This window comes from Chiloscyllium punctatum, chromosome 8, assembly GCF_047496795.1.
Source record: "Chiloscyllium punctatum isolate Juve2018m chromosome 8, sChiPun1.3, whole genome shotgun sequence".
NCBI lineage: Eukaryota > Metazoa > Chordata > Chondrichthyes > Orectolobiformes > Hemiscylliidae > Chiloscyllium > Chiloscyllium punctatum.
Window position 1 is genome coordinate 118349088 of NC_092746.1, and position 26239 is coordinate 118375326.

The 26239-nt window shown below is 43.4% G+C and overlaps 1 protein-coding gene across 3 annotated transcripts in view; it reads left to right on the forward strand.

Moving 5' to 3' along the window:
* Window positions 1-26239, forward strand: part of ccdc13 (coiled-coil domain containing 13) — an 82483-nt gene that overhangs the window by 38410 nt on the left and 17834 nt on the right. For all 3 annotated transcript variants that reach the window (XR_011961413.1, XM_072576328.1, XM_072576329.1), the window contains exons 10-11: window positions 15437-15591; window positions 24438-24521. Coding sequence is in view for 2 of the 3 variants with exons in the window: in XM_072576328.1 (XP_072432429.1) it covers window positions 15437-15591; window positions 24438-24521 (239 nt within the window). In the remaining variant the exon portion in view is untranslated. The remainder of the gene's footprint in view (window positions 1-15436; window positions 15592-24437; window positions 24522-26239) is intronic.

Here is a 26239-nt window from a genome sequence, read left to right on the forward strand (position 1 = left end):
TTGAATACAGGGTTAAAGGCAGGATTGTTGGCAGTGTGGATGAACAGAGGGATCTTGGGGTTATGTCCATAGATACCTCAGAGTTGCCACCCAGGTTGATAGGATTGTTTATATGGCGTGTTGGCTTTCATTAGCAGGGGAATTGAGTTTACGAAGTTATACTGCAGCTCTGTCGAACCCTGGTTAGACCACACTTGGAATATTGTGTTCAGTTCTGGTTACCTCATTATTAGAAGGATGTGGAAGCTTCAGAGAGGGTGCAGAGGAGATTAACCAGGTTGCTGTCTGGACTGGAGGGCATGTCTTATTAAGAAAAGTATGAAACAAGATGGAGGGAGCTGGGGCTTTTCACTTTGTAGCGAAGAAGGATGAGAGGTGACTTGATAGAGTTGTCCAAGATGTTGAGAGGTGTAGATAGAGTGAATAGTCAGAGACTTTTTCCCATGTTGGAAATGGCTATCACAAGGAGGCATATTTTTAAGGTTATTGGAAGAAGTTTTAGGGATATATCAGAGGTTGTCTCTTTACACAGAGATTGGTGGGTGTGTAGAATGCATTGCCAGCGGTGGTAGTAGAGTCAGATACATGAGAAACGTTTAAGCAATTCTTGGATAGGCACATTGCTGATAGTAAAATGAAGGACATGTAGGTTAGTTTGATCTTAGAATAGGATAAAAGGTCAGCACAACATCGAGGGCCAAAGGGCCTGTACTGTGCTGTAGTGTTCTATGTAACTAACGGACTATCCGAAGAGACACAACAAGCAGTTAGACAAACCATTATATACTTTCTAACAAAGAAAATACAAACAAACAACCTCAACACCAAAGAGAGAGAAGCCTTAAAACTAAAAACATTAAAAAATTCCAAGAACACAATCATTGTACCAGCGGATAAAGGCAGATTGACTGTTATTATGGACAAGACCGAATATATTCAGAAAGCAGAGAAACTATTTGCAGATACTGACACCTACCTACAGAGGGAGCGTGACCCCATGCCACAGGTAACCAATAGAATAAACAACACACTACGAAACCGACAAAAAAACAGATTGATAACCAGGATTGACTGACAAAGGATGAAACCAGAAAGCAACAACACCTCAAGATTTTACAGATTACTCAGGATACACAAACCAGACATACCACTTAGACCCATTGTAGCACTCCCGGGAGCTCCGTCGCGCAAACTGGCAAAAGACCTTCATCAAAACGGAAAGATCTTATCAGTGGATCCAAACACTCCATACAATCATCAAAGGAATTCCTAGACAACAGCAAGAACATTAGCATAGACAAGGATGAAGCAGTGGTCTCATTCGATGTAACAGCACTATTCACTTCAGTTGACAAAAGTCTAGCCAGAGAGACAGTAGCCAACCTCCTCAACCAACAGAACAGACAACATGACGGGGAACCTATCAACAAGGCCTGCGTACTCAAACTACTAGTCCTGTGCTTGACAACACACTTCACATTCAACAGCCACATATATGAACAGATCAATGGAACACCTATGGGCTCACCCATCTCTGGGTTCATAGCAGAAGCAGTAAAGCAAAGACTGGAACAAACACCCCTCCCACAAATCCAGCCCAAACTCTGGATCAGATATGTGGTTATTGTTAAAAGAACAGAAATTGAGAACACACACCGGATTATCAACGCCATGCTCACAGGGATCAGAATTACAAGAGAGGAGGAAACTAACAATCAACGCCCATTCCTGGAATTTTCTTAGAATCCCAACAGTGTGGAAATTGCCCTTCAGCCCAACAGGTTCGCACCGAATCTCTGAAGAGTCTCCCACCCAAACCCAGTACTCTATATTTATCACTCTTAACTTACATATCCCTGAACACTATGGGCAATTTAGCATGGCCAATTCACCTAACCTGCACATCTTTGGATTGTGGGGGGAAACTGGAGCACCAGGAGGGTACCCACGCAGACATGAGGAGAATGTGCAAAAGCCACACAGACAGTCGCCCAAGCCTGGAATTGAACCCGGGTCCCTGATGCTGTGAGGCAGCAGTGCAGTGCCACTGTGCTGCCAATGTGATAGTACACAGTACAGTGAATGCACCACAAAAGTGTACAGAAAAACCACACACACAGACCAGATCCTGAACTACAACATCAACCACCCAAACACACACAAGAGAAGCTGCATTAGGACCCTGTTCAAAAGTGCTGCAACACACTTAAGCTCTCCTGGACCAAGAAGAGAAGAAGAACACCACTACAGAATCTTCGCCAAGTACGGATATCCCCGCAACTTCACCCACAGATGCCTGACAGTCAAAAAATGCAGCGCGGACATTCCATGACCTAACACACTAACCATGTAGGCGAAAGTGAGTACTGCAGATGCTGGAGATTAAAAGTCGAGAGTGTGGTGTTGGAAAAGCACAGCAGGTCAGGCAGCATCCGAGGAGCAGGAAAATTGATGTTTCGGACAAAAGCCCTTCATCAGGAATGAGGCTGGGAGCCTCGAGGGTGAAGAGATAAATTGAAGGGGGTGGGGCTAGGGAAGGTAACTGAGAGTGCAGTAGGTGGTTGGAGATGAGGGCAGAGGTGATATGTCGGGGGGAGGGTGGAGTGTGTTTAACACTTAACAACACTTTAACTCCCACTCCCACTCTGACAAGGGCATGCAGATCCTGAGCCTCCTCCATCGCCACTCCCTTACCACCCGATGCCTGAAGGAAGAACACCTCATCTTCCGCCTCGGGACCCTCCAACCCCAGGGCATCAATGTAGATTTCACCAGTTTCCTCATTTCCCCTCCCCCCACCCTACCCCAATTCCAACCATCCAGCTCAGCACCGTCCTCATGACCCGTCCCATCTGTCCATCTTCCTTCCTTCCCACCTATCTGCTCCACCCTCCCCTCTGACCTATCACCTTTATCCCATCTCCACTCAGTTCATGACAGCCCATAAGCCAATGTCCATGCTCAGACAGCTCACCAGAACAAAAGACCCCGTACCCATCATGTGCAAGACAAACATAATTTCCATGCAAAGACTGCTCAAAACACTATAGAGGACGTACAGACAGACAGCTAGCAATCTGCTTCCATGAACAGCAACTAGCCACTAAGTGCCACAACCAGCTGTCCCTAGTAGCCACACACAGCAGTGACAAGGACCACAAATTTGACTGGGACAACACAATGATCATAGGACAATCTAAACAAAGGGCAGCCAGAGAATTTCTAGAGCTGGCAGTCATCCACAGATTCCATCAACAAGCACATAGACCTAGACCCAATATATCGGCCACTATAATGAACAACTGGTAACAGCAGGAGCGGAACCAAGTAAATTCCAGGAGACACAGTACAGCAGCGCTTCACAGGAGGCTCTAAAGCACTGAAGATGTCACCTAGACAAGGAACAAAACATCTACAAATCAACTTCCCAACGCGGAGAACATACCCACAATTTTGACCTTGTCTATTTACCTTATCTGTGCCCCTCATGATTTTATAAACCACTATAAGGTCACTCCTCAGCCTCCAATGCTCCAGGGAAAACACCCCAGTCTATTCAGCCTCTCCCCGTAGCTCAAACCCTCCAACCCTGGCAACATCCTTATAAACCTTTTCTGAACCCTTCCAAGTTTCACAACATCCTTCCTGTAGCAGGGAAACCAGAACCTGCACACAGTATTCCAATAGTGGCTTAACCAATGCTGTACAGTGCAACGTGACTTCCCAAGTGCGGCACTCAATGCACTGATCTGCCAAAGGAAATGAACCCAGCCCCATCACTGGAAATTTAGATTACTTCCATTTAAAAGTTTTCATTATCAGCAAGTCATACCTGGTTTAACAAGCGTTACCTCTACTAATGGTAGAATGCAGATTTTAGTCTGGGTTACTGACTCAACTAAAGCAGAAGTGGCAACAAATTTGACACTAACACACAGAGGAGACATTAGTTCAAGTGGCTGACAGCTTGGTCAAAGAGAGGAATTTTACAGAGCAATTAAATTGAGATATTGAAGAAGAAAGCAAAGGGTAAGGGTAAAACGTAATCTGTCACTGGAAGCATGAGTGGGTGGTATTGCTAAGTGATGGTCAGTTCGTTGATACTCATATTTTGTATAAACACAGTGTTATTGACCAGGCTAGACCCCCATAAAACATTTCAAGGAAGTAACCCAGACCCTAACTTTGTAGTTGTTTTAAGCAAGTGTAATGCAAATATTTTGGTAGGGACGGAGCTGGTCAAACCACATAGTTTTAAACAAAACGGAATTTATTTATAAGATTACCGAATGAAACACAAACAGAAAAGAACAAAATACCGAATAACTTAACCTATCCGAAAACCCAACAGATCACACCAAAATAACGCTGCTGTTGCCAGTACTTATAGAGTCATAGAGATGTACAGCGTGGAAATAGACCCTTTGGTCCAACCCCTTGCACAGTGGTAAGGACTGCTGCCTCACAGCACTGGGGTCCTGGGTTTGATTCCCGCCTGTTTGGAGTTTGCACATTCTCCCAGTGTCTGCGTGGGTTTCCTCCGAGTGCTCTGGTTTCTTCCCACAATCCAAGATGTGCAGGTTAGGTGAATTGGCCACACTAAATTGCCCACTCTGTTAGTCAGGAGTAAATGTAGGGTAGGGGAATGGGTTTGGGTGGGTTTCTCTTTGGAGGGGCAGTTTGGACTTGTTGGGCCAAAAGGTCTGTTACCACACTGTAGAGAATCTAATCTAATCCCCATAAACACCCCTTTGGTACAAAAGATAAAGTCAAACACAGGGCCTTACAAGAGAGAGGTCAGACTAACAGGCAGGGTGTCAGCATGGACCTGCTTCTCTTGGTCCAGCAACTTCACAACTGTTTGACTGCTTTCAGTGAATAGCCAAACTTCCAAAACCAAATCAAACCAGGGAAAGACTGAGCTGGGAGAACTGGCCACTCCCCTTTCATTGTACAAGTGTTTCTTTTTTAAACTTAAAAGGGGTTTTGCCTAAGGCAGTATCTATTAGCTATAGATGGAGCATAGAGATATAGACATGTACAACATTGAAACAGACCGTACAGTCCAACCTATCCACGCCGACCAGATATCCCAACCCAATCTAGTCCCACCTGCCAGTACCCTGCTCATATCCCTCCAAACTCTTCCTATTCATATCCCATCCAAATGCCTCTTAAATGTTGCAATTGTACCAGTCTCCACCACTTCCTCTGGCAGCTCATTCCATACACGTACCACTCTCTGTGTGAAAAAGTTGCCCCTTTGGTCTCTTTTATATTTTTCCCCTCTCACCCTAAATCTATGCCCTCTAGTTCTGGACTCCCCAATCCCAGGGAAAAGACTTTGTCTATTTATTCTATCCATGCCCCTCATAATTTTGTAAACCTCTTTAAGGTCACCCCTCAGCCTCCGACGCTCCAGGGAAAACAGCCCCAACCTGTTCAGCCTCTCCCTATAGCTCAAATCCACCAACTCTGGCAACATCCTTGTAAATCTTTTCTGAACCCTTTCATGTTTCACAACATCTTTGCGATAGGAAGGAGACCAGAACTGCACGCAATATTCCAACAGTGGCCTAACCAATATCCTGTACAGCCGCAACATGACCTCCCAACTCTTGTACTCAATACTCTGACCAATAAAGCATACCAAATGCCTTCTTCACTATCCTATCTACCTGCGACTCCACTTTCAAGGAGCTGTGAACCTGCACTCCAAGGTCTCTTTGTTCAGCAACACTTCCTAGGACCTTACCATTAAGTGTATAAGTCCTGCTAAGATTTGCTTTCCCAAAATGCAGCACCTCGCATTTATCTGAATTAAACTCCATCTGCCACTTCTCAGCCCATTGGTCCATCTGGTCAAGATCCTGTTGTAATCTGAGGTAACCTCCTTCACAGTCCACTACACCTACAATTTTGGTATCATCTGCAAAGTTACTAACTGTACCTCTTATGCTCGCATCCAAATCATTTATGTAAATGACAAAAAGTAGAAGTCACAGCACCGATCCTTGTGGCACTCCACTGGTCACAGGCCTCCAGTCTGAAAAACAACCCTCCACCACCACCCTCTGTCTTCTACCTTTGAGCCAGTTCTGTATCCAAATGGCTATTTCTCCCTGTATTCCATGAGATCTAACCTAATCAGTCTCCCATGGGGAACCTTGTTGAATGCCTTACTGAAGTCCATATAGATCACATCTACTGCTCTGCCATCATCAGTCTTGGTTACTTCTTCAAAAAACTCAATCAAGTTTGTGAGACATGATTTCCCACGCACAAAGCCATGTTGACTATCCCTAATCAGTTCTTGCTTTTCCAAATACATGCACATCCTGTCCCTCAGGATTCCCTCCAACAACTTGCCCACCACTGAGGTCAGGTTCACCGGTCTATAGTTCCCTGGCTTGTCTTTACCGCCCTTCTTAAACAGTGGCACCTCGTTTTCCAACCTCCAGTCTTCCGGCGCCTCACCTGTGACTAGCAATGATACAATTATCTCAGCAAGAGGCCCAGCAATCACGTCTCTAGCTTCCCACGGAGTACTTGGGTACACCTGATCAGGTCCTGGGGATTTATCTGCGTTCAACCGTTTCAAGACATCCAGCACTTCCTCCTCTGTAATCTGGACATTTTTGCAAGATGACACCATCTATTTCCCTACAGTCTATATCTTCCATAACCTTTTCCACAGTAAATACTGATGCAAAATATTCATTCATTCATTTTAAAACGAATAGAATTATGGTCACTAGCCCCAAAGTGCTCTCCAGCTGACACCTCAGTCACCTGCCCTGCCTTATTTCCCAAGAGTAGGTCTAGTTTTGCACCTTCTCTAGTAGGTACATCCACACACTGAATCAGAAAATTGTCTTGTACGCACTTAAGAAATTCCCTCCATCTAAACTATGGCAGTCCCAGTTGATGTTTGGAAAATTAAAATCCCCTGCCATAACTACCCTGTTATTCTTACAGATAGCTGAGATCTCCTTACAAGTTTGTTTCTCAATTTCCCTCTGACTATTAGGGGGTCTATAATACAATCCCAATAAGGTGATCATCCCTTTCTTATTTCTCAGTTCCACCCAAATAACTTCCCTGGATGTATTTCCGGGAATATCCTCTCTCAGCACAACTGTAATGCTATGCCTTATCAAAAATGCCACTCCCCCTCCTCTCTTGCCTCCCTTTCTATCCTTCCTGTAGCATTTGTATCCTGGAACATTAAGCTGCCAGTCCTGCCCATCCCTGAGCCATGTTTCCGTAATTGCTATGATATCCCAGTCCCATGTTCCTAACTATGCCCTGAGTTCATCTGCCTTCCATATTAGGCCCCTTGCATTGAAATAAATGCCGTTTAATTTATTAGTCCCACGTTGTCCCTGCCTGCCCTGACTGTTTGATTCACTTCTGTTCTCAACTGGACCAGTCTCAGATTGATCTCTTTCCTCACTATCTCCCTGGGTTCCACCCCACCCCCCACCATCTTACTAGTTTAAATCCCCCAAAGCAGTTCTAGCAAATTTCCCTGCCTGTATATTAGTCCCCTTCCAATTTAGGTGCAATCCGTGCTTCTTGTACAGGTCACTTCTACCCCAAAAGGAATTCCAGTGATCCAAAAATGTGAATCCTTCTCCCATACACCAGCTCCTCAGCCATGCATTCATCTGCTCTACCCTCCTATTCCTGCACTCGCTCGCTCGTAGCACTGGGAGTAATCCAGATATTATTACCCTTGATTACCTCCTTTTTAAATTTCTGCCTAACTCTCTGTAATCTCCTTCTGAATCTCAACCTTTTTCCCTTCCTATATCGTTGGTTCCAATGTGGACAATGACCTCTTGCTGGCCCCTCTTTCCCCCGTGAGAACATTCTGCACCCTCTCTGAGACATCCTTGATCCTGGCACCAGGGAAACGACACACCATTCTGCTTTTTGTCTGCTGGCCACAGAAACATCTGTCTGTACCTCTGACTACAGAATCCCCTAACACAGTTGATCTCTTGGAAGCCGACATACCCCTCGTTGCATTAGAGCCAGTCTCAATACCAGAAACTTGGCTGTTCGTGCTATGTTCCCCTGAGAATCCATCACCCCCTACATTTTCCAAAACAGCATATCTGTTTGAAATGGGTATATCCACAAAAGACTCCTGCTCTAGGTGCCGACCTCTCTTACCCTTCCTGGAGTTAGCCCATCTGTGTGACTGTATCTGAGACACCCCCCCCTTCCTACAACTGCCATCCATCACGTACTGTTGCAAATTCCTCATTGCTTCTATCTGTCTCTCCAACCGATCCATTCAGTCTGATAAGATTCGCATCTAGCAGCATTTATGCAAATATAATCCGCAGTAACCTTTAAACTCTCTTTAAACTCCCACATCTGACAAGAAGTACATATCACTGCAAAGGCCATTTTTGCTCTTTCACAATCTACAGACCCAGAAAATAACACTGTCTTATTCCTCTACAACACACTGTACCAAGTTAAATTAAGAGCTATGGCTTATATTTTAAGTTTAATCAAGAGACCTATCTCCGAAAACATATAATCAAGAAAGAACCCACTGTACTCACTAATACAGCCTTTCTCTTGGACAGACTGAAAACAACAATTAACTTATCTGATTCTGTATTGTGAACTTCGCCCAAACCGGTTCCTCCAAGATTAGTTGTGAAATTCACTGTTTGTTAATTTTCCCAGATGCACTCCAATGTCCAGCGACACATGAATTCAAAAACAGCAAAGGCAGTAACTGTGCCGGTTCTCTCTCTCTCTCTCTCTCTCTCTCTCTCTCTCTCTCTCTCTCTCCCTCTCTCCCTGCACTGTCCTCGCCATGTGCTTCCTTTGTCTTATTGATGGAACAGCGACTGGCAGGGAGAGAGAGAGGAGCCTATCAGGCAGGGAAGTAGTTGTTGAGAGAGGGAGCCATGGTTTACGAAAGAAGTTGAAGTGCTTGTCAAGAGGAAGAGGAAGGCTTATGTGAGGATGAGGCTTGAAGGCTCAGTTAGGGGGCTTGTGAGTTACAAGTTAGCTAGAAACGATCTAAAGAGAGGGCTAAGAAGAAACTGGAGGGGCCATGAGAAGTTGTTGGCAGATAGGATCAAGGAGAACCCTAAGGTCTTCTATAGGTATATCAGGAGTAATCGAATGACTAGAGTAAGATTTGAGCCAATCAAAGATAGTCGTGGAAAGTTGTGCGTGGAATTTGAGGACATGGGGAAGCGCTTAATGTCAGTATTCACATTGGAAAAGGGTAATGTTGTGAGAATACGGAAAAGAAGGGCTCATGCCCGAAACGCCGATTCTCCTGCTCCTTGGATGCTGCCTGAACTGCTGTGCTTTTCCAGCAACACCTTTTCAGCTCTGATCTCCGTCATCTGCAGTCCTCACTTTCTCCTGAGAATACGGAGATACAGGCTGCAAGTTTAAATGGTATTGAGGTTGACAAAGAGGAAGCTTTAGCAATTTTGAAAGATCTGAAAAATAGATAAGTCCTCTGAACTGGATGGGATTTATCCTCGGACTCTCTGGGAAGACAGAGAGGAATTTACAGAGCCTTTGGCTTTGATCTTTATGTTATCATTATCAACAGGAGTAGTGCCAGAAGACTGGAGGATAGCAAATGTTGTGCCCTTGTTTAAGAAGGGGATTTGGGACAAACCTAGTAATTATAGGCCAGTGAGCCTTACTTTGGTTGTGGATAAAGTATTGGAAAAGGTTATAAGAGATACAATTTATAATCATCTAGAAAGGAATAATATGATTAGTGATAGTCAACATTGTTTTGTGAAGAGTAGGTCCTGCCTCACTAACCTTTATTGGGTTCTTTGAGAAGGTGGCAAAACAGGTAGATGAAGGTAAGGTAGTTGATGTGGTGTATATGGATTTCAATAAGGCGTTTGATAAGGTTCCACACATAGGCTGTTGCACAAAATAAAGAGTTTCGGGATTGAAGGTGATTTAGCAGTTTGGATCAGAAATTGGCTAGCTGAAAGAAGAAAAAGGATGGTGGTTGATATTCATCATGGAGCTCAGTTACCAGTGGTGTGCTGCAAGGAGCTGTCTTGGGGCCACTGCTGTTTATTGTTTTTATAAGTGATCTGCAGGAGAGAGTAGAAGGATGGGTTAGTCAATTTGCAGATGGCACTTAAGCAGAGCTGTGGATAGTGCCGAAGGATGTTGGCTCAAAGATAGAAGACAGAGGGTGGTGGTGGAGGGTTGTTTTTCAGACTGGAGGCCTGTGACCAGTGGAGTGCCACAAGGATCGGTGCTGGGTCCTCTACCTTTTGTCATTTACATAAATGATTTGGATGCGAGCATAAGAGATTCAGTTAGTAAGTTTGCAGATGACACCAAAATTGGAGGTGTAGTGGACAGCGAAGAAGGTTACCTCAGATTACAGCAGGAGCTTGACCAAATGGGTCAATGGGCTGAGAAGTGGCAGATGGAGTTTAATTCACATAAATGTGAGGTGCTGCATTTTGGGAAAGCAAATCTTAGCAGGACTTATACACTTAATGGTAAGGTCCTTGGGAGTGTTGCTGAACAAAGAGACCTTGCAGTGCAGGTTCATAGCTCCTTTGAAAGTGGAATCGCAGGTAGATAGGATAATGAAGAATACGTTTGGTGTGCTTTCCTTTATTGGTCAGAGTATTGAGTACAGGAGTTGGGAGGTCATGTTGCAGCTGTACAGGACATTGGTTAGGCCATTGTTGGAATATTGCATGCAATTCTGGTCTCCTTCCTATCAGAAGGATGTTGTGAAACTTGAAAGGGTTAAGAAAAGCTTTACAAGGATGTTGCCAGGGTTGGAGGATTTGAGCTATAGGGAGAGGCTGAATATGCGGGGGCTGTTTTCCCTGGAGCATTAGAGGCTTAGGGGTGACGTTATAGAGGTTTACAAAATTATGAGGGGCATGGATAGGGTAAATAGGCAAAGTCTTTTCCCTGGGGTCAAGGTGTCCAGAACTAGAGGGTTTAGGGTGAGAGGGGAAAGATATAAAAGAGACCTAAGGGGCAACTTTTTCACATCGAGGGTGGTACGTGTATGGAATGAGCTGCCAGAGGAAGTAGTGGAGTCTCGTACAATTGCAACATTTAAGAGGCATTTGGATGGGTATATGAATGGGAAGGTTTTGGGCCGGGTGCTGGCAGGTGGGACTAGATTGGGTTGGGATATCTGATTGGCATGGATGGAATGGACTGAATGGTCTGTTTCCATGCTGTACATCTCTATGACTCTATAACACATTCTCTTCTTGCTTTCCTTCCCTTTTAAAATACGTTTTGAGCATATTCACATGACACACTCTGAGATTTCTTTCTGTCTGGAGTCCTTATCAAGTAGTTCACCTCACTCAATTTCCTTTCAACTTGATAAAGCCGACTAAACCTTGCTTTTAAAGGTTCACCTATCACTAAAAGTAATACTAGCATCTTGTTTCCGATAGCAAAATTGCAAGTTTTTGTTTTCTTTTATCTGCTTCCTATTTCATTGTACGCTGTGATACTTCTAAATGCTATCTAGTCAAGTCCCCTGCTTTATTTAATCGTTCCCTAAATTTGACACAATCTCCAAGTATGTGGTCTCTGAATTCTGACTTACCAATTTCTCCTTAATCAATTTTAGCAGTCCCCTCACTTTATACCCAAAACCTAATTCAAATGGACTGAATTTGGTTGATTCATTTGGTGCATCTCTCATTGCAAAAAGTACCAATAGAATTTTCTTATCCCAATCATCTGGAGAGTCTTCACTGTAAGACCTCAACATGGTCTTTAATGTCTGATGCCACCTTTCTCGTGCTCCCCACAACTCTGGATGGTACATAGTAGAGTTGAATTGTTTTATTCCCAGGCTGTCCATAATTTCTTTGAATAATTCCGATGTGAAGTTTGACCCTTGATCTGATTGTATCTCTGTTGGTAGCCAGTGTCCAGTGAAAAATTTGAGTAATTCCTCTACAATCCTTTTAGCTGTGATATTGTGTAAAGGAACAACATCCGGAAATCTAGTGGACATATCCATTGTTGCTAACAAATACTGATTCCCACTTTTTGTTTTAGGTAGGAGTCCTACGCAGTCAATTAAGATTCTTGTCAAAGGTCCCCCAAATGCTGGAATAGGTATTAAAGTTGCAGGTTTTATTACTGCCTGTGGTTTTCCAGTTATCTGACATGTATGATATGTCTGGCAAAATTCAACTACATCTGCGTGCAGTCCAGGCCAATAAAAATGTTTTTGTATTTTAGCTTGAGATTTTCTCACTCCTAAATGACCCCTAGTGGTAGCTCATGTGCCACTCGCAACACCTCCGTTCTGTCACCCACTGGCAATACAACTTGATGAATTTCTGCCTATTTCTCATCTGCCTAAATATGTGATGGTCTCCATTTCCTCATTAAGACATGATTTTTAATATAATAATATTCAGAGATACATTCATATTCTTTTTCTGTGTATGCTTTCAGATAGACTTGCTTTAAATTTTCATCTTTCTGCTGTGACTCAGTTAATTTATCTGAGCTAAAGATGTCTGCTTTGTCATCTGTCTGCTCCTGGTTTGTCTTAACCATTTGATCAAACAGGGTCTCTACTAATTCCACTTCAACTTCCTCATCTGTATTCTATGATCACTTGTACTCCTGGAGCTGAGAGTTTGTCTAGTACTCCGACCACGACTTCTCCATTCTTCACTGGACACTCTAACCTCACTTTACATAGTTGAGCGCTTCTTGTCTCACCATGAATTCCCATTACTGGTGCCTTTTCTGGTTCTAGTCCTTTTAAAGGTACATATTGCCTCACTTTTCAACATCACAGATTGAGATGATCTCTTAATGTTATAATCTCTTTACCTGCTGTTCCTGGCCTATGCGACTAAACTTTACCTTTGCAGATATATGGTTTAAGAAGATCTGGTGCAACTTTCTAGCCTCCACTGTGCTTTCTATGACCACTCCAACAAAACTCACTGGCTTATCCTGTTTTACTACATCTAGCTTCCCAGTGCTATTCCTAACCAATCTCGGTGTGATTTCATGTGGCCTACTTTATTGTAGTGAAAACACCGGAGTTTTTAAACTTTTCTTTCCCCTTCAAGGGTTTCCTTTTTACTCTGTGGTAAGTTATCCATATGATCTTCACTGAGATCTACCTTTCTCTTTTCACGTGAGGATTTCTGTTTTCCCCAATTTCTTTCCTTCACGGATTGAAATTTATTTTGGAAGCGAAACTTTGATTTACGAACCAACTCATAATCATCAGCCATTTCAGCTACTAATCTTGCAGTTTTAATTCTCTGCTCTTCCATGTAGGTTCGCACCACTTCAGGAAATGAATTTTTGAACTCCTCCAAAATAATCATCTCTCTAAGAACATCATAGGTTTTCTCCATTTTTAATGCCGTTATCCACCTATCAAAATTACTTTGTTTGATCTCTTCAAATTCAATGTAGATTTGACCAGGGTCCCTTCTTAGATTCCTGAAACGTTATCTGCAGGCTTCAGGCACAAGCTCATATGCACTTGAGATGGCTTTCTTCACCTTCTCATATGCCCAAGATACCTCCTCTGATAGCGATGTGAATACCTCGCCAGCTCTATCTACAAGTATTGTTTGGATCAACAGAACCCACATGGTCACTGGCCACTGTATTTGTTTAGCCAGCTTTTCAAATGAGATGAAAAAGGCTTCCACTTCCTTCTCATTAAATTTAGGCAATACTTGAATATATTAAGTTTCTCACCAGGCGTTTAGCTATCATGGGTTTGCCCATCCTCACTCTCTCCCTCACTAAGCTTGCCTTCAGTCTTCATCTCCATCCTTTTAAGCTGATTTTCCTGTCTAAGGGCCAATTTCTAAAGTTCAAATTCCCTCTCTTTATTCCTTTCCTCTCTTTGTCTCCTTTCTGCTTTTAATCGTAATTCAAAATGTTTCATTTCTGTTGCCCTTTCCTTGCCTATTGCCTCTAACTCAAGCTGCTTCATTTTCAATTGAGTTTTAGCCATCTCTAAAGATTCTGATGGCGTTTCCAGCAAGTTTAAATGCGGAGCTATTGCTGTAATTATCTCTCCTTTCCTCATGGAAGGAGGCAGCTCCAGCTCCAGCTTGTTTGCTACTTCCAACAGCTTGGCCTTAATCACCTTTTGCAAAATCCTCACAGTCACTTCTACCCCAGAAAACTTGTGGTGACTGAAAGAGCCCTTGCTATTCCAAGCACTGTTTAAGTCCAGAACAAAAGACACTAACACCTACATTCGCTACCTTCAAGTCCAACAACCATAATCCCAATTTGGAACTACAGAACAAATCTTGCAAAGAACCCCCATTCTGTTATAGACCAGGCCAGACCTACTCAAAACATTTCAAGAAAGTAGTGCAAACCCTAACTTTGCTCGTTGTTTTAAGCAAGTGTAACATGGATATTCCAGCTGGTCAAACCACGTAGTTTTAAATAAAAACAGAATTTACTTACAAGGTTCTGAATAAAACACAAACAAAAGAGAACAGAATACCGAATAACTTAACCTATCCGAAAACCCAACAGATTGTACCAACTTAATGATGCTGTTGCCAATACTTGCAACAATCCCCACAAACACCCCTTGACACAACAGGTAACATCAAACACAGGGTCTTATAGGAGAGAAGAAAGAGAGAGAGGGAGGGTCAGCATGGACCTGCTTCTCTTAGGTTCAGCAGCTTCACAGCTGTTTGACTGCTTTCAGTGAATAGCCAGACTGCCAAAACTGAATCAAACCAGAGGAAGGCTGAGCTGGGAGAACTGGCCACTTCCCTTTCAGTATACAAGTCTTTTTTTTTAACTTAAAAGCCTTTTGCCTGTTTTTTACAGCCTCTCTGAAAGAAAATCCAAGGACACCATAATCTTGTTAAAGGAGCAGCATCATCACAACAAGAAAAATATCAAGCTATAATACTGACACTAGCTTGATGAGAGATCCTTCCATTTTTTTCACACTAATAAAATTTCTGACGTTATTAAATATCTGGCAGCAATCTTAGATTGCTCTTTGCAAACCATCAATAGTGCAGGTATAATTGAGGCAGTTTCAATACAGAATAAATTGCTTTACTCAAAGTTGTGAACTTGTGGAATTCTCCAGCACAGGAAGCTATTGAGGCAAGTACATTAGGAATATTGGACATTGCCCTGTGACTAAAGGGATCAAGGGTATGGAGAGAAAATGGGAGTGAGATACTGAAAATGCATGATCAGCCAGAATGGTGGTGCAGGCTTGAAGGGCCAAATGGCCTACTCCTGTACCTTATTTCTATGTTTCAACCAGTAAGCCAAGCTGGTGGCACTATAGGTTCCTTGCCATCATTTTGAAGACACCACATTTTTGTGCCTCACTTGTTGCCATGAAATGATTATCATTACCTTTCTGTATTGTCTTTCACAGCAACATCAAGAGAAGAATCTTTCAGATGACCAGATGGTGGTGAATCTCCCCAAGTGTCGTCCTTCCTCAGCTCAGCTAGATAAAACCAATGAGCATTCAACCGAGAATTCTATTTCAGCTGACGCTGAAATCACAGGGAGACCACTTTCTGCTCGGTAAGACATTAAAATTTATTGAATGAATAAAGGCCATTTAGCCCAGACTGTGTGCAATATATTAAGGAGCAATATGTATGATTCTGACGACCCTCTGTAAAGATTTGGGAAGCCACTTATTTGTCACAAAGAGCAGCCAGCACCACTTTCCTGAGAAGATTTAGTGATGGGTTATAAATACTGACCCTTCCAGTAACTCTCACACTCTTTGAACGAACAAAAGAAATGACGGCAACCTATGTCATTTCAAGTTAGTCAGCGTTGTTTTAAATAGGTATTTAAACATCTGCAGGTAAGGTTCTATTATGAATTGGATGGATGCTTTGAAAACTAAGAGGAAGACAAAGGGATGCAACTTCAGAAAATTATACCAGTTTTAATCTGTTGTGGGGAAAATCACCAGTCTTGGAGTCAGAATTGGAATTCAAAAACCCGAGTTTATTGTACAAAGAAACTGGAAGTCCAGAGAGAGAGAGAGAGACGTCCAGCAGCATGGCTGTCAGCTGCGAGCCATTTATCACCCCATGAGCACATATTATGATGTTTTATACATTTGATGGTATAATAATCCAGATATCGAGTCTTTGTTTTTGCAGCATGGCTTGTTTACAGAAAACATTACAGAGTCATTGTCAGTTTCATCAGTCACGCAAAAGTCCATTGCTGCAGTAATTGGTTGTGATCGTTCTTTCTGAGGAGGAAGATCATTTTCCATTACTGCAAATCTAACGTATTAACACTTGTATGCAAGCAGGCTTAGGTAGTTAACATTTCTATTGAAGGTGGTGGCTGGACACTTCAGCAGGCAGTAGACTCTATTAATGTGTATTCTCTCCCCCATCCACCTTAAACTAATTATCTATGTTCTGTGTCTATTGTGCTAGTGTCCTGTTAGCCTCAGGCAGTATCTGTGTATGCTTTGCTGTACTTTTCCATGTCTTAGCTCAGTGGCCATCTTGTGTGCTAAGTGACCAACTTATGGCTCAGCAGTCATTTTGTGTCTGTGTGCCCTGTGTCAGCATGCCCCGTGTCAGCTTCCGCTTCACTACCCTCTTTGTAGTCAAGGAGGTGACTTCGGAGATCTCCTGCAGACCACCCAACTCACATATAGAGATAAGCCTTTTCTAAGGTCTCCTCATCCAGAGGGGTGTCAAGGAGTGTGAGTTTCGTTGGGGGCTCTTCTGTGGTGACATTCGCTCCTGGCACAACCCGCATCAGTAGCACCTAACAGCAAAGCTTTAAACATCCAAGGCCTAGGCAGAATACTAGTATGAATGAAATTAGGAGAACAATCCCATGTGCCAAACAGGATCCCCAGAATTTGCCTATCAGCCATTATAGCCACCTATCTCCTCCTGTGACTCCTTGTCTGAAGTCATCTAGCTGGTCCTGAATGTTTTTGATCGCCTATGTAATATTGTAAGAATTGTCAATGACATGGATTATGCACTTGTCACCAATGACTGTACATACTCCCCCTTGCTGGGCTAACTGATAATCCACTGCATAATGCGTCTGCTGTGTGTAAAATCTGAGTTCAGCCAATTCACCATTAATTGCTTTTAGAGCCTTTGATGTATTGTTCCCTAGGACACGCACGATGTAATTTAAGTTTTTAGTACTGACGACCCCTACTGTCACCTCCAAAAGACAGAGATCCTAAAACCCATACCCCAATGATGATCCCAGAGTGGTGGGGATCTGCCAATCAGTGCAGAATTTCCAGCTAATTAGATTAGATTACTTACAGTATGGAAACAGGCCCTTCAGCCCAACAAGTCCACACTGATCCTCTGAAGAGCAACCCACCCAGACCCATTCCCCTACATTTACCCCTGCACCTAACACTACGGGCAATTTAGCATGGCCAAGTCACCTAACCTGCACATTTTTGGACTGTGGGAGGAAACTGGAGCGTCCGGAGGAAACCCACGCAGACACGGGGAGAATGTGGCCTGAGGCGGGAGTTGGACCTGGGTCTCTGGCGCTGTGAGGCAGCAGTGCTAACCACTGTGCCACCGTGCCGTCCTTCTTCAAACATGTCCCCCACTGGGGCATGGTATAGTGAGAAGTCCTATCGTTACTACTGCGAAAAGGTTCGGGAAGCTTGGTGTGTCAGTAGCATAAATCCGCTTAAATAAGAAAACAAATCCCTTCGCTGCCCAATAGCATACAGTGGTCCTGTTCACGGGCCTGTTTGTCTACCCATCTCGCCTCTGATTCTGTGTTTGTTCCACCCAGCTGGTAGATATCAAACTGGTATGTCCATATGGCAGAGCTTATGTGAGTGCCATTGCACTGTCCGCATATAAACTGCTTTCCCGCCGTCACATTCAAGTATGCCTGCTTGCTGCAGGTGCAGGTAAGTTGTCCCTGGGTGATTGTACAGTGCTGGTGAGTACATTGTGTCTGCACTCATGAACTGTTTCTAGGTACCAGGGCATTACACATCCCCATCCCTACCCTGTGAAACAGTGTGAGTTAATGTGAGCGATGTTTTAAAGTCTTTCCCTCCCTCGGTTGGGGCGCCCGACCCCATTGACTGGTGGGCTTAACCAATTCCACACACCTACCCTGGAGTCCCCTTTCGTGTTTTCCTAGCTGTCCCTTAATGGTGCGCCTAAGGTATCTATTATGTATAAATCGTGAGGGGTGGCCACAAATAGTGATTCAACCAATCATGCCAATAGGTAACAGACAATTTGGTTCCCATGTAAATTTAGGTGGGTTTTGTAAAAGAGGTTATCCTTAAATCCTGACAGGCTTCCAGCTATCACAACATTTAGAAATAGTAATATATACTCGAGTATGTACATGATTAAAATTAAATGAGGTTAATGGTCAGTGTCTTTTTTTTAAAGCAATGGTACCTGGAAGTCGGCAACAGTGCGTGATTTCTCTGTCTTGTCAGCAGTTTTATGCGTGCCTCTGGGTGGTTTGCTTGGTTGTGGTCTCGGTGCTCTCCCCTTGGTCATTGTCTTGTTCGCAGTTCCTGTCTGTGCATGGGGAATGGTCAATCATATTAGTTCATTCATAGGAGTTCTTATACAGTTTGAATTGGGTCCAATGCTTCCACGTGCCTTTTCCCCTTGTGTTGATACAGGCGCAGGTGTCACCACTGATTATAACTTCATATGGCCCATTCCATTTTGGTGCAAAACCTGGTTGGTCAGGCAGGGTTCGTATGAGGACGTGGCTCCTAGCTGCTGGGATCTCAGGGAAGGTTTTGAGTTCACCTGCCTTGTCCTTTTGCTCTTGTCTCTCAGTTACCAACTTACGCATCCCTTTTAATTGGGTGCTTAATTCCATTACATATCTCCGAATTTTGTCTTTTAGCGGACCTACATTGATCCCACCTGTTATAATGGTCTCTGATAATTGCATTGCTCGCCCAGTCATTAATTTATAGGCTGATTTGTAGTGGCTCTTAATTTCATTAGTATGGCTGGCAGCACTTTGGCCTACGTCCTCCCTGATGTCTGTATGGCCTTAGCTAAAGCATTTTTAAGGATCTGTTCATTCTCTCTACCTTCTCTAAGCTCTGGGGGTGATAGCAGATATGAAATTTTTGTTCTTTCCGGAGTAGCTGGCATACCATTTTCATAACTTTGCCTGTGAAATGTGTCCCTTGGTCAGAGTCAATCTGTAGGGGTACTCCTCACCTTGGTATCCTCTCCTCTGTTAGAATCCTGGCTACAGTGGTAACGGTACAGTTCTTGGTCAGAATGCCTCTACCCACTGGTGAACTGGTCTATGCTGACCAGGCAGCACGTTTTCCCATGGGAAGGTGATAGCGGCCCTGTGAAATCCATTTGAACATGTTCCCAGGGTCCTCTTGGCCTTGGTTGGTGTCCTATCCTAACTTTTATGGTCTACCTGGGCTGTGCTATGTGCAAACCATGTATCTGTGACAGTGTTTGGCAATATCCCTTCCCATTCCCTTCCACCAGCACTCTCTCCCTAGACTTGCTATCATACCTTCCCTGCCCATGGTGCAGATCTAGCGGGGTGTTTTTTTATGCATGCTGGTGCTACTGCCTTGTCCACTTGCCTCCAAACACCGTCCTCCCCTATAGTCTCAGACGGCTGTGGCTTCTGGTCTGTCAGCTACCTGTCTCCATTGGTCCACTGGGCAGGCTGCCTGGACCAGCTGGTGTATATCCCTCAACTGCAGTTAGTGCCCTACCCATTTACTGTCTAGCTCTTCCCAGAACCTAGTGTTTTCACTTCGGGGCTGTTATTTGCCCAGGGAGGCCATGATCTGTTGCCTTTCCCCCTGTGTTAAAGGGTTTATAGTTTGCTTTTGACTGCAACTCTGTCCCCCCTCTCGTGACTGGCACTAGATTATATTCTTGCACCTCCTGCTCTGCTGAGAGAGCAGTTGGTCCCTATTGTACAGTTTCGTAGGAAGGGAGAGAGTCAGTCTCCCTTTCCTCCTGTACTTTTTCTAATCTTTGCTGTAGCTCCTTTATCCTATCCTCCAGCTCCTCAATTCATTCTTGGTCTTTTCTCCACCTGCTTGTTCAGTTAGGACTGCTAATTGGTACACTAACATTACCCCTATCTTTTTATTTTTATTTCCTTTTTGTTTGTTAATCCAATTCCGCTACTGTACTGATGTCTGGGATGGGTCCCAACCACCTTTCTTCATCTGTTCTGTCAGCATTGGTCTGTCTGTCTTGTATTTTTCAATAGTGGAACCTGCAGTATCCCCTTTAAAATCCTGATCTGCTATCTCGCAAATTGTGTGCCCCCGGATACCACCAACAGTAAAGTGTCCTTAATCAGTGGCACGTCTCTACCTCCTTGCGATTAATACTGTCCCTGCACTGTCCATATGGCCATAGCAGTCTCCTAACAAGGTGTGCTCTCTATTGGTGGGACTCCTCTACCCTCCCAGCCACCTCTACTTTCCATCACCGCCCGATAGGCCCAGAAACCTACCTCTAACTCGGTGTGCTCTCTACCGGAGGGTCTTTTTACCTCCCGGCCGCCAGCACTATTCAAGCTCTGTCGTTCTGCTACAGACTGACAGGGTATCACAGTTACTCACAGTGTCCACACTTCCCACCTCGGTAACGTGCTACTCCGCTGGAGTTTGGCTCTTGGTCAGAGGGACCAGCTTGTTTTCCCCACCACTTCAATTTAAAACACAATAACAGACAGCATCCAACCTTCGATCAGGCTCTAACTGGACTCTGCATTGTTCGCCCCTACAGAGTCCAATGTAACCCGACTTTGCCACTTGTGCTTCACAACTCCTAGTGCCCTTGGTGCCTCAATTCCCACTTCAATTCCCAACTATTGCATGGTGGGGCTACCCCTCTTAACAACCAGTTTATGGCAGGGTTTTTGAGGCTGTCCTCTGGTCATTTCAGCACAAGCAGCTGATTATCACACCAGATAGTACACTTTCCCACTTACGCTCCACAGGCCTGCACTTATACTCATCCCAGTAATATTGCACAAGTTACACGTTACAATGGTATACCCTTTTAAACTGTGTCTTTGGCCCAGTCTGACTCTTCCTGTTTGCAGATTCAAAGTGTCTCTTACCCCGGCTCCCCAATCGTGGCCTTTGACCAGAGCACCAGGAATAAGAGATCCTGCCGACTACACCAGTTGTTGTGGGGGTCTCAGAGTCAGAATTGGAATTCAGTGACAGAGTTTATTGTACAAAGAAACTGGAGCTTGGGGAGAGAGAGACTTTTTTTATTTCAAAAATATACTTTATTCATAAAATATTTTAATCTGTACAATTGGTCATGCCATACATCCAAAAATATTCAATTTCTTGGTATACAGAGACAGAGTAATCATTCATATATATGTCCAGCAGCACTGTTGTCAGCTGCAAGTCTTCTGTCACCCTTGGAGCACATATCGTGATATTTTATACATTTCATGGTATAATGGTCTAGATATCGAGTCGTTGTTTGTGCAGAATGGTTTGTTTACAGAAAACATTACAGAGTCATTGTCAGTTTCAGCAGCTACGTAGAAGTCCATTGCTGCAGTAATTGGTCGTGATCGTTTTTCCTGAGAAGGAAGATTGTTTTCCATTACTGCAAATCTAAAGTATTAACACAGTCTCAGGTAGTTAACATTTCTATTAAAGGTGGTGGCTGGACTCCGACACTTCAGCGGGCAGTAGACGTTACTGATGTGTATTCTCTCCCCCAACTGCCTTAACTAATTATCTGTGTTCTGTGTCTGTAGTGCTGGTATCCTGTTGGCCTCAGGCAGTATCTATGTATGCTTCGCTGTACTTTTCCATGTAATGGCTCAGCAGCCGTTCTGTGTGCTCAGTGACCAACTTATGGCTCAGTGGCCATCTTGTGTCTGTGCCCCGTGTCAGCATGCCCCGTGTTAACTCAAACTTCAACTCTGACTTAATGCCTCAACTAAGAATTGTTTCCTGTTCCTCAGCCAATTTCTTATCTGTATCAGGGGTTCATTCTGATTTCTCTCAACTTTTAGTTAAAGCGTAGCCCTTCAGAAGGAACTATGTGAAAAGCATTTTAATAGGCAAGGAACACCACTTCAGCAGGCTTGTCACAATTTACTTGGGTTTTCACTGCCTCAAAAGAGTCAGTGGGATTAGTGTGGGAATAACTTCCTCTTTCGACCGCTGACAATTGTTAAATAAAATGTTGTTTGCCATTGACATTCTTGAAGCTTAAGTTTGCTCCTGACAAGTGGTTTCATTATTTTACATGTAATGCAAAACCACCCAGCTAACGTAGATAACCACGGCCTAATTCAAACTAATTGTCCTGCAGTTGAATTTTGTCTCTTCTGACACACTTCTCGAATATCAACACCACGTTGTCTGTTTTCAATCTTCAGTCTCCCCAGTATCCAATTACTTGCTTGTAACAAATGCCAGTGTTTCACAAATTTCTCTCTGCACCCTCAGATAAATAATATACATTTCTTTTTATTTGTTTTCTTTAAATTCAATTGGCTCCCGTCAGTCTTCTGTCTGATTTGTATCAAGTCGTTGAATTTTTTTCGTAAAATGGAAGTTACACATTATGAACAGTCGGAAGAGATAGTCATTCTGAATATTTGTGTTCAGCTTTGGTTTCAAATTTATTTTGCATCTTTTTTGTTTGTTGTGCTGGATGTCTGCTGCAGTGCTTTCCCCAGTGCTTGCTTGTCTCATCATTTTTTTCACCAAGTTTCTCCAATTTCTTTCTTATGTGTGACCAGGGAGTGGTCCCTTTCTCCACTATCAAATTTACACTTTCCGTCTTAGTTGGTCCTTACCTTATTTCTAGTTTATTGCAATACTTGTGACCTGTTTGTTTAGTCTGAGCTTTGGGTTGGATAATTTCTCACTGTTGCAATTTAAAGATTCTTGCAAGTGTTTGCTTTGTAGAAATAAAGCAGGATGCCAATGTTGCTGAGTTATTTCTCTGTTGAATGAGCTACCCTTATAACTGATACAGAGCAGTTGGTGGAGTGTGTAATGGAACATGTCCCAACACTCAACTGCACAGATCAGCAAACCAGATTGCATCTATACCCCAATTTTGAAAGTAAACTAGGCGTTTTGTATCTGATTTTTTTGAGTGCAGATCAAATGCTAAAGAGTGCATTCCAGTGCTCCCAATTGGTTGCCCAGGTCAGGGAGTAGGGGTTATGGTGGCTCTTCTGTTCATCCTGGGTGGTTTCCTGCTCAGAGTGCCTTAAGTGTTTGCCAATTGAAATGTGTTAAATAATTGGACTCTTATTAATAGGTCAAAATAGTGGCCTTGGCTAGTAGTCAGCTTCAATTAATGTTTTGTCCTGGATAGTTAATTACTGCTACTCAGACTATAAAAGTGCTTCAGGTGCAGAGGAGGAGAAAATAAATCAGTTCAAAGACCAAATCTAATTAGCCAAAAAGTAGATGGTTGGCTGGTGTGAAAGCAACACTAGTCGTAGCTGGGTGAAATTTACGTTTTAGCTACTTTCGTCTGAGTAAGTGAACCTTAATGAAATTATGAACATATGCTTAAAGAGCAAGGGTAAAAGAGGCAGAAAGGATTTGATTTCATTTATTATTGTCACATGTACCTAAGTACATTGAAAAGTTTTATTTTGCATGCAATACAGACAGATTCCTAACATACACAAACTCAAAGGTCATAGGTGGTTGAACCAAGTGAGGACTACAAGGTACAGCTGCGCACAAAGTGTACAAAAAGCAAGATCAACATTAGATTTGAAATTTGAGAGGACCATTTAGAAATCTAATAACAGCAGGGAAGAATCTGGATGTAGGTTTGCTCACTGAGTTGCAAGGTTCATTTTCAGACGTTTTGACACCATACCAGGTAACATCTTCAGTGGGCCTCCAGATGAAGCACTGCTGGTGTTTCGTGCTTTATATTTATATGTTTGGGTTTCCTTGGGTTGGTGATGTCATTTCCTGTGGTGACGTCATTCCACATGGTGATGTCATTTCCTGTTCGTTTTCACAGGGCGCGGTGAATAGGGTCCAAATCAATGTGTTTGTTGACATAGTTCTGGTTGGAATGCTGTGCTTCTAGGAATTCTCGTGCATGTCTCTGCTTCGTCTGGATGCTCACTGAAGATGTTACCTAGTATGGTGACGGAACGTCTGAAAATGAACCTGTCAGCTCAGCAAGCAAACCTACATCCAGGCCCTCAACCTGAGCTACAAATCTTCTCAAAACTTGCTAGCAGGGAAGAAGTTGTTCGTGAACCCATGTAAAGGGATAATATTGATAAAATTGAAAATTCAGATAACATTGAGTGACTAATCTTTTCAGTAAACTTTGAGATAATTATACGTTATCCAGAAGTCTATGCATTTATTTTATTGATTTCAACAGAGCAGTGTCCAAAATGGGGCACACCCTGATTGAATGTGCAACAGTGCGACCCCTCTCAGGCAATGCAGTCGGAAGATGCATCAGGTTAGTTTATCCTTCACATTGAATGGAGTGCTTTCTGTTTTGGATAAGGTTCTGAATTTTCTAAATAAAAACAAAACCAAAAAAAACTGGATGCTGGAAATCAAAAACAAAAACAGAAATTGCTGGAAAAACTCAACAGGTCTGGAACCACCTGTGAAGAGCAAGCAGTAATTATGATTCAGGGTCCAGAGACCCTTCTTCAGATTGGTTAGCTCTGCTTATTCTAGATTTCCTATATATATCGGGGTTACCTGACTTGAATGCCTCAGACCTGTACTTCAGTAGGGAGTGCATCTTCTGGTTCATTCATGGCTTCTGGTTGGGGAAAACACAGATTAAAATCCCTACAGTGTAGAAGCTGCCATTCGGCCCATCAAGTGCATACTGACCCCCTGAAGAGAATCCTACCCGGAATACCCTTCCCCACCTCTGTAAACCTGACTTTCCCATTGCTAATCCACCTAGCCTGCACATCCCTGGACACCATGGGCAATTTACCATGGCCAGTCCACTAACCTGCACATCTTTGGAGTGTGAGAGGAAACCAGAGGAAACCCACACAGACACCGGGAGAAATTCCAAACTCCACACCGACAATCACCTGAGAATGGAATCAAACCTGGGTCCCTAGAGCTGTGAGGCAGCAGTGCTAAATACTGAATCATGCTCCACACTTTGGCGCACAGTCCTCTACACACTAACTGATGAAGTTTGTGACAGTGGGGGCATATTCATTTCGGTCGGCTACTGAGTTCTTGAATATGGACCAGTCTGCTGACTCCAAGCAATCACATGGGAACTCATCTGTTACCCCAGACCTGCACTGCACAACTTTCTGTAGTGGATCCTCAGGCTTCAGTTTCTGTTTGTAAGTTGATTGTCAGCCTGTACAATAGTGCTTTTACATTGTTGGGATGTGGGTATCCCCACTAAGGTGGCTCCGAATTACCCAGTAATGGGATAACCTTAATCATTTATTGTTTTTGTAACTGAGCTTTATGACCCTTTGCTTCGAGTGCACTACTGGGAGAGAAAAACTCAGATTCATATGGTTGGAGGCCTGAATGTATAATTAGTTGGAACAGAACCCTCTAATTGTACTGACATAGGGGTATTTAACAGCACTGTGGGTGAACCTACTCCCTAACAACTGGAACATTTCAAGAAAGTATTCACCACCTTCTCAAAGGGATGCACGAAAAATGCTGGCCAACATCCTGTAAACAAATGTTAAAAGAAGTATCTCTGATTAATAGATTGGAAGTTTTCTTTGCTTGCCAACTAGGTTTAGCCCCATCAAAATGTTCCGAGAGGACATGAAACTGAATGTTGAACTGCCTTAATCCAGTACTGTTTGGAAAAAAAAATCAATGTTCTTACTGAATAGCGATTGGGATGATTGGCATTAACACCTATTTAGAAATTAGTTTAGTTTAGATTAGATTCTCTACAGTGTGGAAACAGGCCTTTCGGTCCAACAAGTCCACACCGACCCTCTGAAGAGCAACCCACTCAGACCCATTCCCCTACATTCACCCTTGACTAATGCACCTAACACTATGGCCAACGTAGCATGGCCAATTCACCTAACCTGCACATCTTTGGACTGTGTGAGGAAACCGGAGCATCTGGAGGAAACCCACACAGACACGGGGAGAATGTGCGAACTCCACACAGACAGTTGCCCGAGGCGGGAATTGAACCCAGGTCCCTGGTGC